The 26,021-nt window shown below is 41.6% G+C and overlaps 1 protein-coding gene across 11 annotated transcripts in view; it reads left to right on the top strand.

Annotated features, from left to right (window-relative positions):
- The window catches only part of BNC2 (basonuclin zinc finger protein 2), a 409,624-nt gene that overhangs the window by 359,840 nt on the left and 23,763 nt on the right, over nt 1–26,021 (top strand). For all 11 annotated transcript variants that reach the window (XM_081844841.1, XM_081844845.1, XM_081844842.1 and 8 more), the window contains one exon: nt 20,542–22,511. In XM_081844841.1, the coding sequence (XP_081700967.1) occupies nt 20,542–22,511 (1,970 nt within the window). The remainder of the gene's footprint in view (nt 1–20,541; nt 22,512–26,021) is intronic.

Below are 26,021 nucleotides of genomic sequence, written 5' to 3' on the forward strand. Positions count from 1 at the left end.
GATGAGGAGCTGCTACTGAAAAGGCATCTATATCATAAGAAGATAAAATTAGTAGATATTGTAAGTAAACTCAAGGACTAGCGGTAAAAATCCCAACTCTCACTTCCCACTTTTGGGGTGTTGGCTCCCCATAGCAGCCTGGAAACCACTTTTTAAAAAATGAATCAGCATTCTGATCAAATCTGATGGCTGGGGCAGTACTGGACCTTAGTTCCATTGCTTCTGCTTTTCTTTCTTTCTTTCTTTCTTTCTTTCTTTCTTTCTTTCTTTCTTCCTGAATACAAATTTATGGGCATGCATCATTGTTTAACAGGAAAGCATATTGTGGAGTGGCATTGGAGAGGCAGTCATTAGTGTGGATCCAATTTGTTGCCTCAGACAGGCACTCTTGTTCCTGTCTAGCTGTACCAAAAGCTATTACTGCTTGTGATACGTAGCGGAAGTTGCCCCCAGTTCCAGTTACCACACAGAGGCAGCTTAAGGTCCAATGTAGTTTACTGCTGTAGAAGATAAGGCTTCAGTAACACAGTTCCAGACATTGATATATATATACAGCTTGCAGGATTTGCAGATACATATATATGTGTGTGTGTGTCTCCAGAAATTCAAGACGTAACACAGACTCCCAACTCAAGACTAACGCCGAGAGCAATGAGCTGACATGCCTTAATTACTTATATAGATGGCACTGGGCTGCTACTGTAGCAACTGGCTTGGCTGACCACGCACCTGTTGGCTTGTCTTATTCAGGGGGTGATTAACGCTCATGAAGGAAGTTAATCCCTTCTCCAGGGCCAGTTCCTCCAGCACATCATATATGAAAAACACCATCATCTTGTTAGGCTATCCTTAGTTTCTGTTGCTCCATGCACTGCCAATTCTACTCACTGCTATTTCTGCCTCCTGCAGCGTTGCAGCTTTGTTTGCTCTCCTGTGTGATCATTTCAGTGCATGCAGGATTGCTTTGATGGTGTTCGCATACTATAATTTGTTTTGATTAATGGATTTTTTTCTAAGGTGTGGTCCTCTTCTTCATCCTGTGTTGATTAAGACCACCAGGTATCAGGTCATCTTGACTGTTTAATTTCCCCAGCCTAAATTAATTACAATGCACTAAGTTTAAAGCATACCATAAACAAACCTAGTCATTGATTCCATAGCAACAGCAGCGTTGCTGATTTAACATGACTTGGCAATTTATAGGACTTTCCCCACTATTTGTCATATAAAGGGGGTGCAGACTCAAATCCTTGCCAAAGTTGATGCAGCACACATTATTTTAAAATCATGTCTCCATGTAAAGTGGGGCATATATACATTTTTGAACTGCATAAAATGAAATTAAGAGTTGCAAGTATTGCTTTTAACTTGGCTGTATCAAGGCATAATAGGTGGCAGTATATTTTGTGGTATTCAGTCAAGTATTGATGTGACCTTGTTTCAACAAATTTACTAATTCTGAAAGTAAAAATTGTATATGCCATACCCACCTGTGGTGGATTGCAGGCCCAAACTCAGGCTACGTTGTTTTAAATTGTGACTTGCTATGACTGAACGCTTCTTAAATTGCATATGAAGTTTGTTAGGTCTGGAGTGCTGTTATGTGTGAGTACTAGTGATGTCCCACACACAATTTTAAAGAGGCACTTTCAGTCCTCAAATTGGTAAAGTGTGGTTTTCTCCTTTTGCATAAAATATAGTGATAAATTGCATTAACTTCACAGTGAGACTGTTCAAGGAAGGACCTTCTGTGAACGTTTTTATTGTCTTGCACAAGTAGAGTACGACTCCCCTCCACCAAGCATATGCACACAGATGTGCACACATTGCTTTTCATACGTTTTCAATCCTGTAGTCATTCTTGTGTACTTTAAAAAAAATTGTTCTACCCAGAAGCAAATGAAAATAAAGCATGGGGGGGGGGAGAGAGAGAGAGAGAGAGAGATCAAAAAGCAACAAGTTCTACCCCATAACACCAGTTATTAAGCAGTTGGTTTTCCTCCTAGCTATCTAAGGAGAACCCATTTGCCACTGATTTAATTTGCAATAGATCAGATAAATATGAATGTAATAGATGCATGTAATAGATTCTAATTGCAATTTTTCTGTAGCATTGAGCTCCACTGATTCCAGCCTCTTTCTTAGAACTGGAGTGATAAGACAATTCTTCCTTCTCTAGAAATGTGTTCACGAAGAACAAAAGTCCGTTTGTATAATCACGGCCAAAACTGATGTTTCTTTTTTCTTTATATAAACTGATGCTTCTTTTTTCTTTATATAAAGTTGCCCCTTCTTTTTCTTGCTTTGTATTAAGAAGTTGCCGATAGATATATCACTTACTGTCATCTGCCTGGCTAGCCGCTGCTAGAAACAGAATTCTGACTAAAAGGTTTTAATTCGTATCCAGGACAACCTTTCTTGTTTTTTTATGATCGTTTACTATCAGATGAGCAATCGCACATCTTAAGAAAAATATTTGGGAAAGGTGTTAAATATACACGTGTGTGTGTGTGTGTGTGTGTGTGTGTGTGTGTGTGTGTGTTGCACCAGAAGTGGTTTAGTCATGCTGGCCACATGACCCAGAAAAGGTGTCTGTGGACAAACGCCGTCTCCCTTGGCCTGAAAGCTAGATGAGCACCACAACCCCATAGTCACCTTTGACTGGACTTAACTGTTTAGGGATCCTTTACCTTTTACCTTATCTCACATAGCTAATGCCACAAGTGATCAGGCTCATTAACAGTATACATATTTTGAATTTAAGATTACTTTCTTGCTCACCTTGACCTTTACCACCTGCTGGGTTTGTCCTCACAAAGTGCCACTTGGCTTTTGAATCAACTATAGATCCAAGAAACATACTGTACTTGCACAGAGATGGAAATCATCTCTGGAAAAACTCAGTGAAGTTCACCATTTCCACAGGCATTGCTGAGGCCCGTGCAAATGAGTCCCATTTTCTCTCTTCATAAAAAGGAAGCGGGTGAAATGAGGCTGGCATAAGAACTCAAGAATCGCCCTGCTAGATCATGCCAGTAGCACATCTGGACCAGCATCCCACGCTCACAGTTTACAACCAGAGGCCCATGGAAGCCCACCAGCAAGACCTGAGCAGAGCCACACTTACTTTGGTTTTAAAGGCCCTGAACTGTACAAGAGCGATAAAGCCACCATTTGCTGCTTTGTTGATAGATTGTCAAAGCCTTCGTCGGGCTTAATGTCAGCTGCAAGACGTCCTAACCAAAGTCACCAGTGCTTCCTACATTTTGAGTGCTACTCCACTTCTTTCAGGGACATGGGTGGCGCTGTGGGTTAAACCACAGAGCCTAGGACTTGCCGATCAGAAGGTTGGCGGTTCAAATCTCCGTGATGGGGTGAGCTCCCGTTGCTCGGTCCCTGCTCCTGCCAACCTAGCAGCTTGAAAGCACGTCAAAGTGCACGTAGATAAATAGGTACCACTCCGGCGGGAAGGTAAACGGCGTTTCCGTTTGCTGCTCTTGTTCGCCAGGAGCGGCTTAGTCATGCTGGCCACATGACCCGGAAGCTGTACGCCGGCTCCCTTGGCCAATAAAGCGAGATGAGCGCCGCAACCCCAGAGTCGGTCACAACTGAAACTAATGGTCAGGGGTCCCTTTACCTTTACCTTTTACCACTTCTTTCAGTTGTGCCCCGCTAAAGACAACTGGGCCCCAGTGTGATCTGGAAATGTGGAGACTTATCATCTGCAGTGCTGCTATGGTATTTTAAAACTTAAGGAATTATATCTACTGATTAAACAAATTGGTTCCCCCCCCCCGGGTGGTTCAGCAAAAGGAAAGAGTCCAAAATGAAAAAGACCATAGAAGGATGCCGAGACAAAGCATATTCCACAAATATATTCGACAAAAAAATTGGTCTGATTCACACCATCTGCGATCAGCACTGGGTTTAGCTTTTTTTAATATACATGTACATTAAAAAGGCCTCTGTATATATCCTTTTCGAGGACAGGGACAATTTCATTTAGCACCGTTTCTTATTAACATTAGGTTTAGCATGCTTTTCAGATGCTAACTGTTGTTTAAGGCAACAGTTGTCTCTGTCATGCAAAGGACCAATAAAATTCCAAACAGGAAAGTTCAAAGGCTAAATAAAGGCCGGATAAAAAGGCAGCATTTATTTTATTTTTTTACTAATGTTCTTCATGCTACCACATTTAACTTTACTCCAAACTTTTGCATTTTACTTTCAAAGCACATTTTAACTGCTTATTGACTTGAAGGCAGGTTTATATGTCTTTTGTCTTAATGAAAGTAAGAAACCACATGGAAAAGTGAGGGGCAGATGCTGAGTTTGCATCGACAGGTCCCCAGATGGTTCTGCTGGGATGACAGTCCTTGAGACAGCTCTTACTTAAAGGGCAATAATAATTTCCAGTTTTCCCCCTCTCTTAATTCCCTTCTTTATTCTGCTTCAGCTCATTCTTCCCATCTATCCTGAAGCCATGATGAGAGGTATTGTATATATGCATGAATTTCAATCTGGATTGTCAGTTTTAAACTTCTTAGGTTACCCACATTATTATTATTATTATTAGTAGTAGTAGTAGTCATAATGCTAATAAAGCACATGTTACTATAACATAAGCTAAAACATCTCTGCTGTGCAGTTGTATTACTTACACTAATCTAAAGTTTCTTTTAAAAAACTTTCACTTTTCTTAACTGTAACTGAAGGTAGAACAGATTTAAACAGTGTGATGCTATTTATAATAACATTTAACCATCAAAACCTTCCCCCTAATATCACTCAGTTTTATCCCAATGTTGTGGTCAAATGTTAGCATAGGTTTCAGAAGTGCATGTAAGTACCATATTTTTTGCTCTATAAGACTCACTTTTTCCCTCCTAAAAAATAAGGGGAAATGTGTGTGCATCTTATGGAGCAAATGCAGGCTGTGCAGCTATCACAGAAGCCAGAACATCAAGAGGGATTGCTGCCTTCACTGTGCAGAGATCCCTCTTGCTGTTCTGGCTTCTGAGATTCAGATTATTTTTTTTCTTGTTTTCCTCCTCCAAAAACAAGGTGCGACTTGTGATCTGGTGCGTCTTATAGAGCGAAAAATACGGTAAATCATAGTGTCAGATGCAATATTAGGCAATATTAGGCATTACAGGCATACATGCCATTACCTTGTGTGTGTAAATGCTATCTGTATTCCAAAATGGGGTTTAAATGCATTTTTCAATGCATTCAAAAGAAGAGCTGGACTTTCCAGTACAGCTGTATCTTTCCAGTACAGAAGGTGAACAGTGAGAGCAGGAGACAAATCATATTCTCGGAAGAAAAATAATTTTTAGCCAACCATCTACACATCAAAATAAAGTTGGGTGAGTTTTTCTTTGCTATTTCTTTGCTATAGTTAATGCTGTTTTCCAGTTGGTTAGGCCATGTATAATCCAAATAATCTATTAAATGGGCCTCTGTAGACTGAAAAATGGAGAAATCCTAAAGGCTTCTTAGGAAACAGGACTGTTATCCTGACTGAGGTGCTGTGAATAAGACGGTTCCTAGTGACACCTGTCCTATTGGAAGAGAAGGGGCTATAATCTCTATTATTGTCAGTCTGTCACCTACTGCTATTATATCGTGAAACGTTTATTTAACAAAGAATGGCAGGTTTCAGCACAGACCTATTAGCCACTTCACATTCAGAACTTTTGCTAGATGGCTTTCTCCTCAGAGAGCCTTCTAGAGCTTATCAGTTAAGCAGATGGCATTAATGTCGTGGTGTGTGGCACTAAAATATGGCAGTAGTTTCCCTTTCGCCAAGGAACAATTTTGTATCACTCCACAGAGTTTAAATTTGCCAGTAATCAATTTTCGATCTGGACAATTGAGGTTTTCTCTAATCCTTGGCATAGAGACAATATTAGTCTGGAGCTTGTCATTTCTAGTCATTTCTAGGGTGTCAACTACTGGGAAATCCCAGTGACAGCAAATCCCTGCCAGAAAATGCAGTGCATTAATCTCTGTTGCTCATTAGAGTTGGCCAACTTCTTCGAGGTCATGTCAGCTTGCTTCAGAAAATAAGCTGAGCTTATTTTTCCTGGAAAAAAAATAGTTTAGAAGGCATGACAAATGCCAAGGTCATGTTTATAAATGTTCATGGTGTTTTGAAACTATTAATTCATCGGGATGGCCACAGGTTAGCCACCTTTTCAATAAGAAAAACAAGCCACTTGTATTGGACTACCACTCATACAGTGCTTAGTTTTCATGGTAATAGAAGTGGGATTTTGTGGGAGGAGCTCAACCCTTCATGAACCCTACACTTCCTCAGACCAGAAGCATTGCCCCTTAGTGCTATATTTTGAAGAGGCTGGCAGCTATACTGACACTAGTTTTTACAGGGGGAAAATGTAGAAGAGAACACAGTGGTTGCACACCTCTTTCTGTGCCCAGAGAGGGCTCTGCGGCATCTGAACCCACAATCCTGAGTAGGTCACCAGGCTAGCTTCCATCATTGGACCACGATGTAGCCAGGTGCCTCAAGTTCCTGCTAATGCGCCAGCATTATGCACCAGCCTGACTTCAGACCAGACTTGAGTGATTGCAGTCTCACAGCCTGCTCCAATCTGTTGCTCTTCAGATGTTGCTGAAGCACAACACCCATAATACCTAACTATTCACCGTGTTGGGCATGGCTGATGCAGGGAGTTGGGCTGAGGGAAGTGGCAGTAGAAGATGCATCTGCCATCTAGGTTTGTCTGGCCATCAACACACCAGCAGCTGAACCAAGATCTATAGGCATCACCTTAAGTGCTGGTCTCCCAGGAACCCCTTTGCAGGCAACAGCAGGAATAAGCTGCAAAGGAAGGGAAAAGCGTATGTATCTGCAGCAGGGGAGAAGCTGGGGAATGGTTCTTTTCCAGAAGGTTTCCATACAAATGCATTAACTTCTTGCTTCAAATGGTCTGGGACTCAGCCCAGGCACTGAAACCTGAAAATTCGGGCCCTGGACTATGGCGAGTTACATTCAGTCCTAGAAAGTGTGATCAATGCAGCTGTCAGAAATTAATAACAGCATTACTATTGCAGCGTCTTTTTATCCCTCTCTTGCTTGTCTCTACCACTTCTGGAGCCTCCTGCCGAATTCCATCTTATTAGCCTCTCAGTACAGAAATTAAAACATGACAAATGGCTCTTAGGGCAGGGTGCTGGGTTTATTTCTTTATTTTAGTCCATCCAGCTTTTTCTCCAAAAACAACAACAATAACAAATAAATAATAAGGATCCAGGCACGGCTCTTGCAGTTTCCCCTTTAATAATAATAATAAAACCCAGAAGTGGTATTTAAGTGATGATACCCAGTAATTTGTTCATTCTTCTGTCAGTGTAATTTACAAGGCAACGACAGATAAACATAGCTATACAAGATTCATTTACGGTGACACAATGGCAGATACACAGAGCAGAACCCTGCCTATGAGATAAAGTGGACTGAGTGACTTATGCAGTAATTAGGGGATAATTGTCATTAACCTCGCAAACAGTAGTTTACCCATATTGTTTAAAAGGCTCCAGGATGCATAATGACAAGGTAATCTGTCAAAGCGCTAGGGGGAAATATTAATAAGATTTGTGCAGGCCTGGATAGAAAATATGCAGAAAGCGGCCACATTAAGCTAATTGGTGGATGAATATACACTTGTAAAAGTGCTTCTAATGGCACGTTTGCTGCTCTCCAAATGACTACTGTTAATGTGGAGAAGTGGGCTGCCTACAAAGTCAGGACTGCTGGGACAAGAGGGTATTAAGTCATGCAGCACAGTTATTATTACCTTGTCCGCCACAACACATTTCCCCCCTCATTTTTCTTTTGCATTTCAAGGTCCATAATATGTTCAGATATATAACTCAACCTGTGCTTCTGTGTATGTCAATATTTCACCAATCTCTGTTTTGTTTTTGTGTGCGCGTGCGTATGCATGTCATTCTTGCACTCTGCTGCTCTTCTTCATGCTCCGTCCATCTCAAACGTAACATGTTTCATTTCTGGCAAGAATTATATGCATGCATGTGAATGAACACCCAGGAATATTCAAGAACAGGAAGCCTCGTTGGCATGTGATTGCCAGCCGTTAAAATAACGTTAAAGGCAGAAATTGGATTTCTGAATTCTTCTGGTTCTCAAATTTAATCCATTCTGGGAGTCTGTTCGACTCCCGAAATGGTTTGAAAACCAAGGCGTGGCTTCTGATTGGCTGCAGGAGCTTCCTGCACTCAATTGGAAGCCACTATAGCCATGGCAGATGTTCGGCTTCCAAAAAAACCACTCGTAAACCAAAACACTCACTTCCAGGTTTGCGGCATCCAGGAGCCAATTTGTTTGGGAGCCAAGCCATTCAACTACCAAGGTACCACTGTACCATTGTTGACATATAACTGCATTTCATGAATTGAATGGATCAATGGAGAGAATTTTCGACATGGCAGTGAAACCCTGGCTATGGGTGGGCCTACAAAGGTGTTCACCACTACAGCAAGCAGATCAGCCACGTGAAGGACTCTGAAGATGCTCCTGGACAAATAATTATTTTTCTTTGAAGCCTTTGCGTTCAAGCTGCCTGCAAGTGCCTATGTGCAAATACAAATAGCAGAAGTTTCTAGGCAGAAGAGGAAAACATACACCCCTCTCAAGTTGTGGAGGGAGTGGGGCTGCCCTGACAATGACATGCTCACCAGCCATACCCCTCTATGTCCTCATGCATAGCAGCTGCATGTCTTGGCGCAACACCCACATACAGGCATAGGGACATAGGGACCGCCCCCCATATGAGGGGGGTCCTGTTTGGCAACCCAACTAGAAGCACTTCTGCAAACACTGTGCATGGTGCCAGTACCCCTCTGACCCGAGGACATTGTAAGGCACTTCTCTTACTCGGAGGACTCCAGTTCAGAATCTCTAGTGCAAGTTGGGGAAAACTTGGCCTTCCAGATGTTGGTGAATGACAGCTCCTAACGTCCCTAGTCATTGGCCATGTTTGATGGGGAGTTGGAGGGCCAAAAGATTCCCCTCCTTTGCTCTAATACAACCATAATTTCCCACCGTCTATCAGAGTCCATAACTGTTAGATCAGGCTGGAACCCTTTTAATGAAGAGGCCAAGGCAGAGCTACCTACTTTAAGCCGCATTTAAGCTCAAACTGGGGATTACTGCTGCAGAAGCAACGTCTGAGCACTGCTGTCATGAACTCTCCAGCCTGAGTCCTGCATGGAGCTGTCCAGTGTACCTTCGCCTCTGCTGAGGTCAGTGCTCACAGCAGAACAGGAAACTGAGCCCATATTCGGTAATAAGCAAGTCTAGCCAGTAATGAGGAAGTCTAGTTGGAGCCATGAAGAAGATAGCAATGTTCTAATCCCTCTGTTATCCCCATAATCGCCATGTATCATCGCGAGGGATGATGTTTCCTTCCGGCTGCATATCCACATATACCCAACTTTTGAAATCCTTCTCAAATGCAAAGTTTCTGAGCTGGGCTGTGTCCTTGCTGTTGGCTCCAGGATAGGGGTCAATACTCACTCTGGTATCTGCAGTTATCTAAATGCCTTAAAACAGCTACATCACTGCATCTTCGGTCCTCTGTAGAGGATGAATTACATGTTTATCAGTCTGAGTTGATGAAAGCATTTCAGATTCTCATGATTGAGGAAAGCATGAATCAGAAACAGTTTGTAACCTAGACAGTTCTTTGGGAAACCTAGACAGCTTTTTCTGGGAATGTGTCCATGAAACTCTTCTGCTGATCTTCTCTCCTGCTCCCAATTTCTTGGCCATGCCTTAGGGTCTCCCAAAGATAGTAAAGGATCTACAGGAGGTGCCATCCTTGGTTCTTGCTATGTTTAAGATAGTGGAAGCAATCTATAGAAAGCAAGGGGAGATGTACTGCTCCAATTGTTGTGATTCACTGTGCATTCAAGGATTCTTGAGGTTGTCTAAATGGAGCATTGAATAGGCTTTGGGGGAAATCTCAGAGTACTATTGGTCAAAAAGGATGGGTCTTCCTAGAAAGTTGTGTTTTTTGGAAGGTGCCACCTTGGCCTGACAGAATTCAATCAAGGGAGGTCAATTACCATTTTAAAGCCATAAATGTGTACCATAACTTTAAAAATACAGTTGCAATACAGATTAGTGCTAAAAGAAGAAGAAGAATGCAGTCTCATCAGGCCCATAATCAAGACTGGTCCATACCAAAGTGAATATGTTATTAAGAATCAAACAATATGTTTTTCAAGCTTGAAACTTGTGTTTTATAAAGTTATTTGAGCTACAGAGCTAAAAACTTTTCTGAAAGCAAATCCTAATTGTATAAATTAGGATTATTTTAGACCTATTCGCACAGGGAGTTCCGCACCCTTGCTAACTAATTTGCTACTGTTGGCAGGAGTTTCCCTTCTCTTCTCCAACTAAGTGAGAAGTTCTGCATATATGTGCTACTATTTTATTTTTGGAAAGCAGGAAAGCTGATGGGTTTTTTAAAAAAGAAAAGCTGAGCTGCATATCTGTCCATTGTATACTAACCCAGGAGAACAAAAAGTCTTCTGAGTGTCCACATTTTTATTCCACCTTGTGGGGGGAATTTTGACATCACTTTAGGATGCATGTTCTGCATGAATCCTGCTTCCATAAATGACCTGAAGTACATACTGAGACTATTCTTGATTTATGAGAAGTTTCCAGGTCAAGCTGACCTCAAATCAGCATACCTGTTGAACCACTGTTCATCCATTTGGATCCTCACTACAAAGTAACTGCAACAGGGGAAAGAGTCATTTGAATTGACCATTAAGCCTTGTTCAGATACTACATTTTTTCTGGATTGGAATCATGTAGACCTCAGGATTGACTTTGTTATTTTCAGTGGCGCCACAGTTCTGGTATTCTCAAATATAAACCAGTGCAGAAGGACCTTAGATACACAAGACCATGGCCCAGGCCTGTGGACCTACTTATATTATGGGCAGCGTACAGTTGTGGATGGTAGCTGGTAGTGGTGCTGGCATGATCATGACCCCATGGGAATCAAGTAGAAGCTCAATACCATGAAGCATTTCTTCTGTTTGGGGGCTGTATGTACAATTGTGACAGACACCCCCCTTTTTTTAAGCCTATTGGGTGTCTGAGCTGTCAAATCTAATCTTCTGCCTGTGGATTCCATGATGATTGCCATCACATTTTGCTGTATGTAATAATGTTTGGTGATGATGCCTATCGTTCAGTTGTGTGCTGTTTGGTGACTCCTTTCTGTAACTCCTTGTGTTTTCCTGTATTCTTCCATCATCTATTCAGCCCAAGAAACAATGGCAGGACACATTATACTGTTATACTAGGAACTGTTCTAATTTGGGTGAAGGTACTTCCTTGTATCGAGACCTACTACTATCTCAATTAGGACATTTTCTAAATAATTGCCCCAGTCCTTCAATAGGAATTAAGGGAGCACATTTCCATATTTCCCAATTGGTTAGCATGCTGCTAGCTGGCTCCTCATTTGGAAGGGGGAAATGTACACAGCAAAGTAAAGCCTGCCTCTTAAAATTCATGCAGAATTGCACTGCCCCAACTTATTCTCTTTGTTGTCGTGTATTTTCCAACTTTTCTCTCTGCGCCAGAACTTCATTTAATCAAGAGAGACACATTCATTTCACTTTGTGCATTTTCATATAATTTGTTGCAAATGCTTCACCTCATTATACCGCAGTCCTTCAGGGCCAAGCATTCAGAATGTTGTAAAGAGAGTAATTATTATGGAGATTTAAGGTAGACTGGAGCTTATGGAACACGGAAGATTCATATCAGAATGAGAATTACTGGAGACCTCTAGAGAAAATCCGTATCCTGAATGTAGTGGTATTAATTGGGGATCTGGTAGATTGTGCCTTTTGAAATCAGCATGGGACCAGTGCTTAAGTACTTTGTTAGACAGTCTCTCTGCTGCTAGGGGTGCAGAGATTTAAAGCCAAAGTCTTAGAGGTCTGTGATCATTAGAGGTCTGCTTCAGTTCTATATCATGTGTTAGCCTGATTGTGGTACTCCTTTTTTTTTTGTTTTGTTTTACTCTGTTTTCTCATCTGTTCCTCATCACCTTTTTTCCAGTTCTGTAGCCCCCATGTTTATTCCCCTCAGGTCAATACAGTACTGCATCTCAGACTCTTACTGCTTGGCAATCTTATTTATTTATTTCATAACATTTACATAGTTTTTGATTGTTAACAAAAACAGCATTTAAAGCGGTTTACAGATAGAATGTAAAAAAAAATGATCAGTGAATGAAAAAGGTAAAAAAAAACTCTTTAAAACACTCAAAAAAATTAAAACTGTCTATGATGAGCTAAAAATAATAATGTTAAAATACATGCCAACATACTACATTTCTGGGTAGGTTTGCCTAAACAAAATTGTTTTTAGCAGGTCTGAAAAGAGTCTAGTGAGGGCACCTGCCTCTCAGTAGACTAGGAGTCTCAAAGCTTGGGTGCCACCACACTAAAAGATTGATTTATTACAAATGTTTGTCAAATCCTTGCATGTCTGAACTGGTACCCAGTTTTGCCTGTGTTCTCTCGGGCATGAGTCACGAAGTAAATTAAAAATATGCAGAAATACAGCGGAGAACAACTGTGCTTGCTGTAGTGTTTTCTTTTGGGGTGGGCGGGCTTTGACATAGGACCATTAGCCAGCCAAGGAGAGGTGGGGCCCACAAACTGAAAATGCTCTTAAGTGGCTGGATAACAACGCTACCTCTTCCAACCATGGAAATGCTTGCACAGCAATTATACCAGCCTGCAGTCTGGTCTTCACAGGCCATCTGGCAGGAAACTGACTCATGCCATGATGCAGACCATGCAACTTAGCTGCTCACTAGCATGCAGACAAACCATGGCATTTCCAAATAGGGCTGGTAAATATTCTTGTCTGAAACCCCAAACACCCACAGCAAGTTCCTACAGACAATACTGAGGCACATGGGCCAGTTCATTGATGGTTTAACTGACCCTTTATATGTCCAGCTGTCCTTTGTCAACAACAAATGGTCGCTGTTTTTTTTGTGTTGAATATATACTATATGGTAATTTATGGACCTAATAGGTATCTAAAGCCATTTGCACATAACAAGATACATATGTTGTAATTGTTCAACTGAAATACAATTAAAAATGTTAATAGTGAAATAATTATTAAGCTCTAACTGTATGTAGAGCTTAAGTAGGTATGTAGAACTGTATGTAGGGGACGCGGGTGGCGCTGTCGGTTAAACCACTGAGCCTAGGACTTGCCGATCCGAAGGTCAGCAGTTCGAATCCTCATGATGGGGTGAGCTCCTGTTGCTCAGTCCCTGCTCTTGCCAACTTAGCAGTTCGAAAGCATGTCAAAGTGCAAGTAGATAAATAGGTACCGCTCCGGCAGGAAGGTAAATGGTGTTTCCATGTGCTGTTCTGGTTTGCCAGAAGCGGCTTAGTCATGCTGGCCACATGACCCAGGAAAACTGTCTGTGGACAAACATCAGCTCCCTTGACCAGTACAGCGAGATGAGCGCCACAACCCCAGAGTTGTTTGTGACTGGACTTAACTGTCGGTGGTCCTTTACCTTTTTTAAAAATGAAAACCAGAGGTTTTAACACCAATTGCTGAAAGATCATAAGGTTACAGTGTAAATGGCATTTCCATGTGCTGCTATGGTTCACCAGAAGCGGCTTCGTCATGCTGGCCACATGACCCAGAAGCTGTTTGCCACATGACCCGGGAAAACTGTCTGCGGACAAACGCCGGCTCGGCCAATAAAGTGAGATGAGTGCCGCAACCCCAGAGTCGTCTGCGACTGGACCTAATGGTTAGGGGCCCCTTGACCTTTAACTGTATGTAGGTTTTATTTTATTTGTTTTTTATCTTATATTTTGGAAATGTACAGCCAGGTGTTATTTTCCTTAATTGGGGAGGGGGCAAGAGAGTGGGGCCGTAAGCTATAGCTTGCTTAGCTTATACGTAAATCCGGCACTGCATGTGAGACACTGTGCATAATCTCTTGCTGACTCTACATACTACAGAAGGCACGGTAGCTCTGATTCTTGTAATCTCCAGCAACGTGTTGTGAACTGGTGTGTCCCTATGTCTGGTCAGCCTGACCCAGAGTTTGTCACCTTGAAAGGGTGTGGGCTACAGACCTAATTCCAGAAGGACAACCATTTAACATTTTAATTCCAAGATACTCTTGGAAAGCAGAGCAAAATAATGACATCAAATTGTAGTTCGTGGTGGAAATTATGTAGAGCTTTAGTTTGACAGCGTCTTCGAAAGGATATAGCTGGAGTAGAAACCTGGTGGTAGTAGACATACTTTACTTAGGGCTGCTGTACATCCAGAATTTGTCCGTCAGAAATAGCATACGGGTGGAATTTCTGAAAATCGGTAAAAATGTCTGGGGAAACCCAGGCAATATGGCAACCATGTAGGAAGTTTAGGTTTTTGGGGCGGAAAAGAAAAGTTTAACAACTTTGCTGGATTCTTACTTTTAGTAAAGTAGGGTTGCCATATTTCAAAAAAGTTTCAAAAAGTTCAATTTTATGAATGTCTACTCAAATGTAAGCGCTACTGAGTTCACTAGGATTTACTTCCAAGTAAGCATGGGTAGGATTGCTGCCTAAGGATAGGATTGTGCTATAAAAGAAACGTCTGTTCCACATCTTCACATCATTACATGCCATGTACCAAGTAGTCACTTTGTTAATGAAATAAATGCTAACGAAATAAGTTTAAGTACTTCTCAGAAACTATCACAACAGTGACAAAAAGTATTCCCTAAGTGCTTCCCAGAATTACAGTTTTTAAAGGATCTTTTTTTCCATTTTAACCTTTTAAAAAATTAATTTCATCTCCTGTATGATTACCTTTCAGTGAATGCCTGAGATGTATGCATGTATGCATATATTTGCCTTTAGTTAGCTATGCCAAAAAGCAAATTAGAGAGATATATAACAATTAGTAGTTGGCTAAAGATATTGTAGATCAGAGAATATTTTCAAATCTGCATTAAATGGGGTGGAGGATCAAATCCAAGATCATTTTAGAACAAGCCGCAATAGAAAATGTTGCCTGGAAAACATTGCTTATCTCTTAAACAAGGTGTAAAAGCTTCCGTGTCATATCAAAAAAATGATTTATGAAGCAGAAGCCCTCAGGAAATCATATCGCCTACTTTCTCGTTCCTGTCCACAGGGCACCCCCCTCCCCCAATTAAACTTCTGAAAATTACACTGAATCTTGGTGTGTGAGAGGTCATCTTTTCCAACCCAATTTGTATTGCCTGAGATAATCACTCCGCGTCCATCACTCGTTCATAGATGACCCACACGGTAGGAGAGAGATGTATCCTAACACGTCTTGGTGTGTATCATTGTAACCTTCAGCTCGGCAAAAATCAGAAGATGAATGCAAGATGATTAACTCTGGCACTGTTTCCCTGACCTGGTAATAAATGTGTACATGGTTCTGGAAATATTTGTTCATACCATTAGAGAAAGAGAGAGAGAAATGTATGTTTGTTTGGACTGAGGGAGAAAATAATTTAGGGTTATAAGTCTTATGCTGTTGGAGGTTCGTATTACATGGTTTAGAGATGTCCCCCCCCCTTTCTGAAATCAAGAGGGAACAACTAGTATGTAGAAATCAGTCTTAGAAGGCTCGACAAACAGAAGTATCTCCTTAAGCTGCAAGGGTATGGCATGGTGGTCTTATAGAAAGTCTCCGCCTTGATAGTCCATGATTTGCCTGCATGGTCACAATATAATTGTCTGATTCATTAAGGAGTTTGTGGAAATGATTTGGATTGGAAACATTTGTAATGAAAAGTGGAACTGTTGCTAAAATTCATTGTCACTGAGAGAAGAGCATAAGAGAAGCAAGAGACCACATACATTCCAGAAGCAATGTCAACAGCAAGCCAGGTATTACATTACACCAAGGAATTTGAAGCATAGTCCAAATAGATGTTTGTTTTTGTTTCTTACAACTTTTTAAAAATCTTGAAATATTCCTATTTCCCATTATCCAGTTCTGAATTATGACACGCTGCCATTTTTTTTAAAAAAAGTTAGTGTTTTGCAAATATTTAGCTTTTATTATAACGCAGCACATGTTTGCTCTACTATATGAAATATTTCAAGCCTGACTCAGTTTTCTGAAATGAAATAGTAGCAAACAAGATGGATTCAGTGATCAGCTGCTATAAAAGCCACTGCTTCATTTGAAGATTTCAAAATAAAAATCGCCATTGGTTCCTATCCATGGAAATGTTGATCAGTTCATAATTTATGTTGATGAACATATAGCATGAGCATATAGCTCTAAACAGCCTCGTCCCTGTATACCTCTCTCCACCCCCATTGTTCAGTTCAGACACTGAGGTCCTCCTCCGAGGGCCTTCTGGTGGTTCCCTCATTGCAAGAAGTGAGGTTACAGGGAACCAGGCAGAGGACCTTCTCAATCTGTGGAACGCCCTCCCATCAGATGTCAAGGCAATAAATAACTACACAACTTTTAGAAGACATCTTGAGGCAGCCCTTTATAGGGAGATTTTTAATGTTAGATGTTTTATTATGTTTTTATATGTGTTGGAAGCTGCCCAGAGTGGCTGGGGCAACCCAGTCAGATGGGTGGGGTATAAATAATCAAAGTATTATTATTAGCATGGCGACATCTTTTCTTAAAAAACACACACACACAACTGAAGGTTCGCTTGCAGAATTGTTCTCAGTTAGCTTTCATGTTGCTATGATTCATTTGAAACAGGTGCAGACTTTAGCGCGTTATGGTAAATGGGAAGGGTGTAGACATGGAAGAAGTAGAGTAAACTCTGAATAACTCTAAACATAAATGGTGCTCTGAACATGCATGCTATATAAACAGAGCTAGGGTTCAGACATAGCATTCAGCATGGGAGTAACTTAGGCTGTAATCCTATGAACACTTAACCTGGCTAGGAAGCCAACTGAACACAATGAGGCTTACTAGGAAATATACATAAGATCAAACTGTACATCCATGGCATATTTCAAAGGCTACCCCGGGATGACTGGTCAATTCATTTAGGAAAGGAAAGAGACTTACGAATGCTTTCAGCCCATATGAGGTCATTCATTCTCAGCCGGTCTTGTGAAAAAAATGCTTCCTTTACAAGGCTATGTGGAAATAGCCTGCAGTAATGAGCTAAGGAGAGTTTTGGTATCTGTCTTGCCATGCTACACCAGAGTGGATTGATAAATTAGATTGGATATATTTGCAGTTGTTTTCTAAGAACAGATTTGGGATGGATTTTGGCCATACTCTGTGATGTGCCAGCAGGCGTGACTCTGCTTCGTGTGTGTGTGTGTGTGTGTGTGTGTGTGTGTGTGTGTGTGGCCAGGCTGTGAGATGCCGTTTATGTTAATGGACATTTTGCAGGTACATAAAGGCTGTGCTATTTTTCTAGAAAAAAAGAGGTACCAGAACTCATCATGGATACCTCTCTTGTTCACTTATAATGGCTTCTACCTGAGATGTGCAGGAACTGAGTTCTGGTGAGTTCCTGCTGAGGGGGGAAAAACCCTGCCTACAGAGGTCTTCTGGACAAGAGATCTCTCCTTAACCACCAACAGGTACCACAGGGTAGGGCACACACCAATACAGAACACACTCAAAAACTCTCAGCCAGGTGACTTGTGGGAGCAAGTCCAGCAGCCTGCCAAACTATTTTGGAAAAACACCACCTTCCAGCTTTCAGTGGAATAGCCCAGCTGTAGCTTTCCTGTTCTCTACTCCAGTACTGCCCTTGAGTTACACAGTGCTGTTGTTGTTTAGTCATTTAGTCGTGTCCAACTCTACCTGACCCCATGGACCAGAGCATGCCAGGCATTCCTATCTTCCACTGCCTCCCACTGTTTGGTCAAACTCATGTTCGTAGCTTCGAGAACACTGTCCAACTATCTCGTCCTCTGTCGTCCCCTTCTCCTTGTGCCCTCCATCTTTCCCAACATCAGGGTCTTTTCCAGGGAGTCTTCTCTTCTCATGAGGTGGCCAAAGTATTAGAGCCTCAGCTTCAGGATCTGTCCTTCCAGTGAGCACTCAGGGCTGATTTCCTTCAGAATGGATCGGTTTGATCTTCTTGCAGTCCATGGGACTCTCACGAGTCTCCTCCAGCACCATACACAGTGCTAGTTACCAATAAATGGAAGGTTAAGATCATGTGATCCCTTTGTCTGAAGGCTTCGTCCATCTTCTGTGTGCCACCTGCCAGTTTTAAGATCCCACCCCCTGCTTCACCTTGCCGGGCTTCAGAGCCAGCCATGCACATACAGCTCATGCACACCCCTTGCACATGTTCATAATGTGCCAGTGTCCATCTTAACTGGCTTTCTAGCATTTCATACTGGCCTGAACACCTGATTCCAACTGAACATTTCTCCTCCACTGGGGAATATCTCTGGGGCAGTACACATGAAAAATGTTACCTAGGAATGCAAACATGGATTTTGCATTCCATCCTAATACTCTTCACATGTATTCCTTCAGGGAATGTTGGGGAGACATTTGTTCAGAATCAACCCTGAAATAAACAAGCTCCTTGCATCAGAATGCTGTTGCACATTTCAGCGGGACTTGTATCTCGGTGAATCTTCATAGTGTTGCAACCTAGAAGCAGGCCATGGCCAGGCAGGGTTTTTGAATACCTTCGTGCCATGAAGCGAGTAAGGTTTTACATTTATACTGAATGCAACTAGTGCAGATGAGCCTTGATGGGTCAGAACAAAAGTCCATCTAGCAGCGGGAAGCACTGGGGAGGAATGCAGCAGCTGCGATTTCCTCTCTAGGAGCTACACACTTGTGCAATCTCTCCCTGAGCAAAGATTTGGCTTCCTGTGTCGTGCAAACTAGACTCTAACCACCCTCCCAATTCATACATGCCACAAAAATGAAATAGCTCATTTATATGCTATTGTGAACCACCCTGTGGTCTTCAGATGAAGGGCGGGATACAAATTTAATAATTAAAAACAGTCTGGCACTATCTCTCTCTCTACACATGGCACGGGCAGCCTAATTCCTCTGGAAACTTTAGAAGTAGACAAGAGGATATACAGTGGCTTGTTCCCATAGCTTGCGAGTCCCATAAGTTAATTATGTGCTTTGTAAAGGCATGCTGTACTTTTTAACTGGGGGGGGGGGGCGGAGAAAGAAACGTAGTCTTTGCCATCATTCTGCTTTTACTGATACTTTGGTTTGTATGTTTTCTAGAGAGCAATAGTTGTGGATCTTTCTGTGTTTGTGTTTAAGCCCTACTTAGGGAAGCATCTCAGCAGGAGTCACTAAAACATTCCTGGCTTGTTGCTCAGGAAAAGGTTTGCTGGTGAATTATGAAGGTGGCAACATGGCTGGCAATAACCTAACTAAGAAAGTTGCTGGTGAAATGATGTATTTATTATCTAAACATTCTAGTGCTTTTTAATCCATAGATGCTGCAGTGGAGAGCCTGACATTACAGTGCAGAATTTTTAAGTCCTACCTCGAGGCAAATCTCATACTTACTAGCAAAAATGAAAGTGTGAAATGCTTTTTAATGTATATTTAACAACAGATAGTCTGGTGATTACTGATGTGTATTCTCCTTGGACTTTTCTCTTGCTGTCGGAAGGCTGTGTTAAGAGACAACATTTTTACACATTTATGTTAGCTGCAACTATCAAATGTTTAAGAAATATTTGCAACTGTCCTTTGTTTTATTTTTTTAAATGGCAGAAAGCCATAATATTTTAGCTCTAACCCAACTCAGATTATAGCCAATGGCCTGTTACACACCAGCTCCATGAGTCAAAAGAGTCGGATTTGCCAAGGCTTTTGATGTGAGCTGGTGTAAAATTCAGTTTTAAATATTACTCTAGGAAAAAAAGTAAAATAAAACTTAATATTTTATACTGTACTACTACCTTTTTAAATTTCTGCCTCAGACGGTTTGAATTCCTAACAATGTATTTTTTTTAAATACACTCTCAGTTTCATTTAGTTGCATATTTTCCAAAAAGCACATTCTATTAAATTTATTTACTTAAATATTTCCTATAGTGGCACTATTTAATAAGGAATAGAGTGCAATCTAGCTCTCAGCAAGAGTTCATCTCCCATTCTAATGAATGTTAAACAGTTGCACAGCACAAAGATCTTTGCTGTTAAACAGGCCCTATTGAAGGTATTTTAGATCACTAAGCCCCAGTAGTCTACATTTTTGTTTGCTTTGACATTATTAAACCACTCTGTTTCTTTAACTATGACTCTAATTAGTGCATTTGCATGGTAGCAAAGTTTGCTTTGTGGACCGACTCCTATGAACACAGTGTTTGCATGTAGTTTTTCTGAGCTTAGCGTTTGATGAGCAGCCAGCGCAGCGCTTTCAATCGAAGTCGATAATTATGCAGAATCAATAAGGTTTTCTTCTTTTGTGTTTGTCTTTGTTGTTTCTTTGATATGGCCTCTAGGATGCTGCAGGCAAAGTGCTGGACCGCTGGGCCATCATGTCCAGGGAAGAAGAGATTATTACCCTTCAGCAGTTTCTGAGGTTCGGGGAAACCAAATCCATCGTGGAGCTGATGGCAATTCAAGAAAAAGAAGGGCAGGCAGTGGCTGTTCCATCTTCAAAGGCAGACTCAGACATAAGGACTTTTATTGAAAGCAATAATCGAACCAGGAGCCCGAGTCTCCTTGCTCACCTGGAGAACAGCAACCCTTCGAGCATCCATCATTTTGAAAACATCCCCAACAGCCTTGCATTCCTGCTTCCATTTCAGTACATAAATCCAGTCTCTGCCCCTCTGCTGGGTTTGCCACCGAACGGCCTCCTGCTGGAACAGCCCACACTGAGACTGCGCGAGCCGAGCCTATCGACCCAGAACGAATACAACGAGAGCAGCGAGTCTGAAGTCTCCCCAGCACCTTTCAAGAATGAGCAGGCATCCAGCAGGAACGCCTTGACCAGCATCACAAATGTAGAGCCCAAATCTGAGCCAGCGTCTGTGTCCCCCGTACAGACGTCCACCCCTATCAACGATTTGTCCAAGCCGGAACATACGAAAAGCTCTTTCAGAATTCATAGGATGAGGAGGATGGGGTCAGCGTCGCGGAAAGGGAGAGTCTTCTGCAACGCATGCGGCAAAACCTTTTACGACAAGGGCACCCTCAAAATCCACTACAACGCTGTCCATCTTAAGATCAAGCACAGGTGCACGATTGAAGGCTGCAACATGGTCTTCAGCTCGCTCAGAAGTCGCAACCGTCACAGTGCTAACCCCAATCCCCGACTTCATATGCCCATGCTAAGGAACAATCGAGACAAGGATCTCATCCGTGCTACATCAGGTGCCGCTACCCCTGTCATAGCAAGTACAAAGTCCAGCTTAACGTTAACAAGCCCTGGCAGGCCTCCAATGGGTTTTACCACTCCCCCGCTAGATCCTGTGCTACAAAACCCATTGCCTAGCCAACTTGTGTTCCCAGCTTTAAAGACTGTGCAGCCTGTTCCTCCTTTTTACAGAAGTTTACTTACGCCAGGCGAGATGGTGAGCCCTCCAACCTCATTGCCAACTAGCCCTTTAATGCCAGCAGCTGGCACTGTAGAGCAGCTCCCTCTGCCACCTTCAGAATCAACAGCCCCTGCGTTGATGATGCCCACGCAAGAGGCAAATACTGACCTTGCCCCGAAGAAGAAGCCAAGAAAGTCCAGCATGCCTGTAAAAATAGAGAAGGAAGTTATTGACACCGCCGACGAGTTCGATGACGAAGATGAGGATGTCAACGATAACCGGAGTGTGACTAACGAGGGTGGTCATGACAATCACTGTCATTCTCAGGAAGAAATGAGCCCTGGGTTGTCTGTGAAAGACTTCTCCAAAAACGGGAGGAACAGGTGCATTTCGAGGACGGAGCTGAGAAGGGCAGATAGCATGACGTCGGAAGATCAAGAGCATGAGAGAGACTATGAAAATGAGTCAGAATCCTCGGAACCAAAACTGTGTGAGGAATCCATGGAAGGCGACGAACCCATGATGCATGAAAGAAACCACACATCCATGATGAACCACGACAGGCCAGATGAAAACCACCACGGCATTTCCCACCAAGATGAAGTTAAGGTGAAGGAAGAATTTACCGACCCTACCTATGAGATGTTCTACATGAGCCAATATGGACTTTACAACGGGGGCAGTGCCAGTATGGCTGCCCTTCACGAAAGCTTCACTTCAACTTTCAACTATAACAGTCCCCAGAAGTTCTCCCCAGAGGGTGATTTGTGCTCAAGCCCAGATCCCAAGATCTGCTACGTGTGCAAGAAGAGTTTCAAGAGCTCGTACAGCGTGAAGCTCCACTATAGGAATGTGCATCTAAAAGAGATGCATGTCTGCACAGTGGCTGGTTGTAATGCGGCCTTCCCTTCAAGGCGAAGCAGAGACAGGTCAGTAAATACCTCATTTATTAACTGGTTTTTCTTAACTTTGGTTTTAAATTATATAAGCAAGCCAAGCACATAATTTAAGTAGAATATGCACACCGTACACATATACAAATGACCTCTGTGCAGAGTGAGGGTTCATCTACACTTTGCTCCACACATACTAGACAAAGGTCTGGGATTTCCAGGTCCAGGTGGGGGGTTTTGTCCCAGCACTTTCCCCAGGAAAAAACCCTGCATTTTACCACTGAGCCAATGGCAATTGTCATATGCTCCAATTCAGCAGAAAAAAATGCAGGTTTCCCCAAGAAAAGCGCCAGGACAACACCAACGCTCAGACTCACCTGGAAAGCCCAGACCTGTGTCTAGCACAAAAGAGTGGGTGAGCTTCAACATTATCTTCATTCCCATTTTTTACCTGGAATAATAATACAAATATTATGTCATCAACTTATGTAATGATAATAATTCTGTGGAGATATAGTTGGAAATAGATTTTATTAGTACACACAAATGTTTTTGGTGTGCTTGCACACTAGATAGTGGGACTTGCATTAAATCTCTATGTATCTATACACACTGCTATGTGTATAGATCTCCCACTTCTTCTCCCAAGGAATGATTACCTGATATTTTAAGTATCCCATATAAGTTATTTCTATACATACGACCTACAGTGTTGTCTAAGTTTAAAAGCAGGAGATATAAAACCTTTCCGCAGAGGCTACCACTTCTGTTACATTCATTGTCTTCTTTCCTCAGCTTCCAAGTGAAGTTAAGGAAAAGTTCCTACTTAGAATTATTCAAAATTATATGCAGCGGACAGTGGGGAAGCTCCTATCAAATGTATGCTAAAATATATAGTGGTCATTTGGTGAAACTGTGCAGCAATTCACGTGGGAAAGCATCAGATATAGTATTAATGCTCAACGTGCATGATTATATTGATGGAGTGCAGCCTTGGAGACCTGAACAATGAAATGTGTACAGGAAGCAGAGCAGCAGTTTTTGGGGGGGATGTTCCTTTGCACATGTGCCCGAGTTTTGTTCTCTGCATGTATGCATATCCCCATTCCATCAGGTGAGCACTATGCGCCCAGATAAAGGGAAACTCAGGCATATTTTTCACCTTAATAACAGCCTTTCATTTCAGCTGGGCACTGGGATGATATCACACTGCAGTTATGCTACGTCGGTTCTGAAAGAGTTCAGTTTAAACGGAAGCAGCTGGCCCTAAATGTTGTAGCTGTTTTTTAAGAAACAGAGTCCCCTTTTTATTATTCCAAAAAGAAAAGTGTAATGTAGATGGAATTTCCCAAAGTGGGTCAGTGGCAGGTTAACATATTTATTCCATATTTATGGATTTAAACGCACACATATATCTGCATAGGGTTTCCTAATAATAATAATAATAATAATAATAATAATAATAATAATAATGTAATAGATAGACAAAATTGGGACCATGATATGAAGACAGATACATCATTTAAATGCCACCATTTGGGCTGAATCACTTACCTCCCACATACTAAAATTCTCAAGAAGGAAAGGCAATGTATTAAATCCCAGTAGCCCCTAGTTGGTTCATCCTATAACTTGCCCCGTTAAACTGAGCCCCAGTGGGCCTCCCATTGTCTGTTCTTAGCTGTCAGAGCTGAGTGGACAGAACTGAGCAAACAAATCAAAATGGAGGACCAAACACTTCAATTCTGATTCACCACAACCTAGTTAAACAGATATATTTAGGACCTTTTCAGACGTTATGTTTTGTCACATGCTAACTCAGGGAACTGTAGCGTGTTCTAAGTAACAAACTTCGATATGGTTTGATCCTGGCTTAAGTGATTTTGATTAGAATAACCCACATTTTCCTAATGGGTGAAGGAGGAGGAAGAGGAAGAACATGACTCCGATGCTCAGTCCATTTCATTTCTAATCACCTGAACCTTTGTTTAGATAATTTGCTGAACTGGGCAGCTGTGCAAAACTAGTTTTATCTCTATTTAATGTGTTAAATGTGCCTTAATTTTAAGCACAATGCTAAGCTTGGCCGGGATCCAAAGAATAGTGAAACTCATTTCATTAGCCCAAAGAAACTTTACAGTTGTTTTTCTCCAACAGAAAATCCCCATGGGCAGGGGATGTTCAAAGGAAAACAAGTTAAGAATTCCACTGAGCTCATTGTGTGACCTGAAGAAGCTCTTTGGATCGTGATCTATGCTTACTTAAGAGTAAACTCCGGTGGAATTTTGGCAGCAGCTTGGCTTCTTTGTGTTGCAAGTGTCATTGTATGAACAATGATAACCAGTCTTCTGAGATCAGTTTGGCTCTGTGGCCAATCTGCTTTGCCTCATGGACTTGGAGTCAAACAGTATGCAAACAGAAAACGTATGTCTCTTCCCCCCCTTAAGTCGGGGGGGGGGGAGAGAGAGAAATAACAAAGTCTATAATATTATTGTGTTCTTTGAAACATAAAAAAGAACCTCGTGTATCATAGAAAATGTCTTTGGATAATATATTTAATTGGCAGCAGTGCTGGATGGACAAAACAGAATCTGATAATGAAGTTCATATGCTGCCTATAATGTATTTGTGAAAAGTTATGATCCAAAGATTTAAAGCTTTAAAAAACCCCAATATTCTCTAGCAGCATTCTTCTAGCTAGTTTGTAAATAACAACTCAAAACTACAAATCCGGGATATGTTGAATCCCTAAATATAATGTATACTTCTGTATTATTCTAGCATACAGTGTAGCAGTTTTTTCCTACTCAACCATGGAACAAAGTGCAAAGGAAGTTTGTTCCCTTAATTATTTCCTTTATAAACAGGTACACTCGAGTTCCAGAAATTAGTCTGTGAACTTCAAAACTGCAAGGTCTTCATGTAGTGTGCATTGGAAAGTCTGCAAGATGGTTTTGGCTGAAGCGCTGTCTTTCGCCCTAGGAATTATAAACTTTGAACAACAGTCCACATTTCAGTTGTTTGCACAATTTGCCAATGCAACCTGCATAAATAATAATAATTTTATAAAATTCTAGCAGGTTTCACAAAAGAGCAGGTTACTCAGTATTTCAGTATATGGTCAGATAAACTATGACTGAAACATGAGTGTGAAAGAATTAGTAAGCGGTCTTAGAGCTGCTTACAAGTCCCTACATTTCTGGAAGAACTCACATGCCAGTGTATAAATGCATTTGAAATTAGGGCCTGCTTTTCATTGTTAGTTCTTTATATTGGCATTATGCCAGTCATTATCTCCAGATAGTGCGGTGAGCATTTGAGGTAAAATCGTAGCCCAGTGAGCTTTTCTGTAATTTAAGGTTTTCTCGTTGACCTTCTTGGAGATTGTTTCTTAAATGAACTCTTACAGAGGAAGCCCATTAAATGTCTAGCCCTTCAGGTAGCAAGGAAGACCTTGAAGATGTAAACCAGTGTATAGTGCCTTATTGACTCCACTGCCAAATAAGTGGAATAATAACACTGAGTGGAGAACTTATTTCAGTCACC

Source organism: Podarcis erhardii, assembly GCF_964252035.2.
Source record: "Podarcis erhardii genome assembly, chromosome: 17".
In the NCBI taxonomy this organism is placed as follows: domain Eukaryota; kingdom Metazoa; phylum Chordata; class Lepidosauria; order Squamata; family Lacertidae; genus Podarcis; species Podarcis erhardii.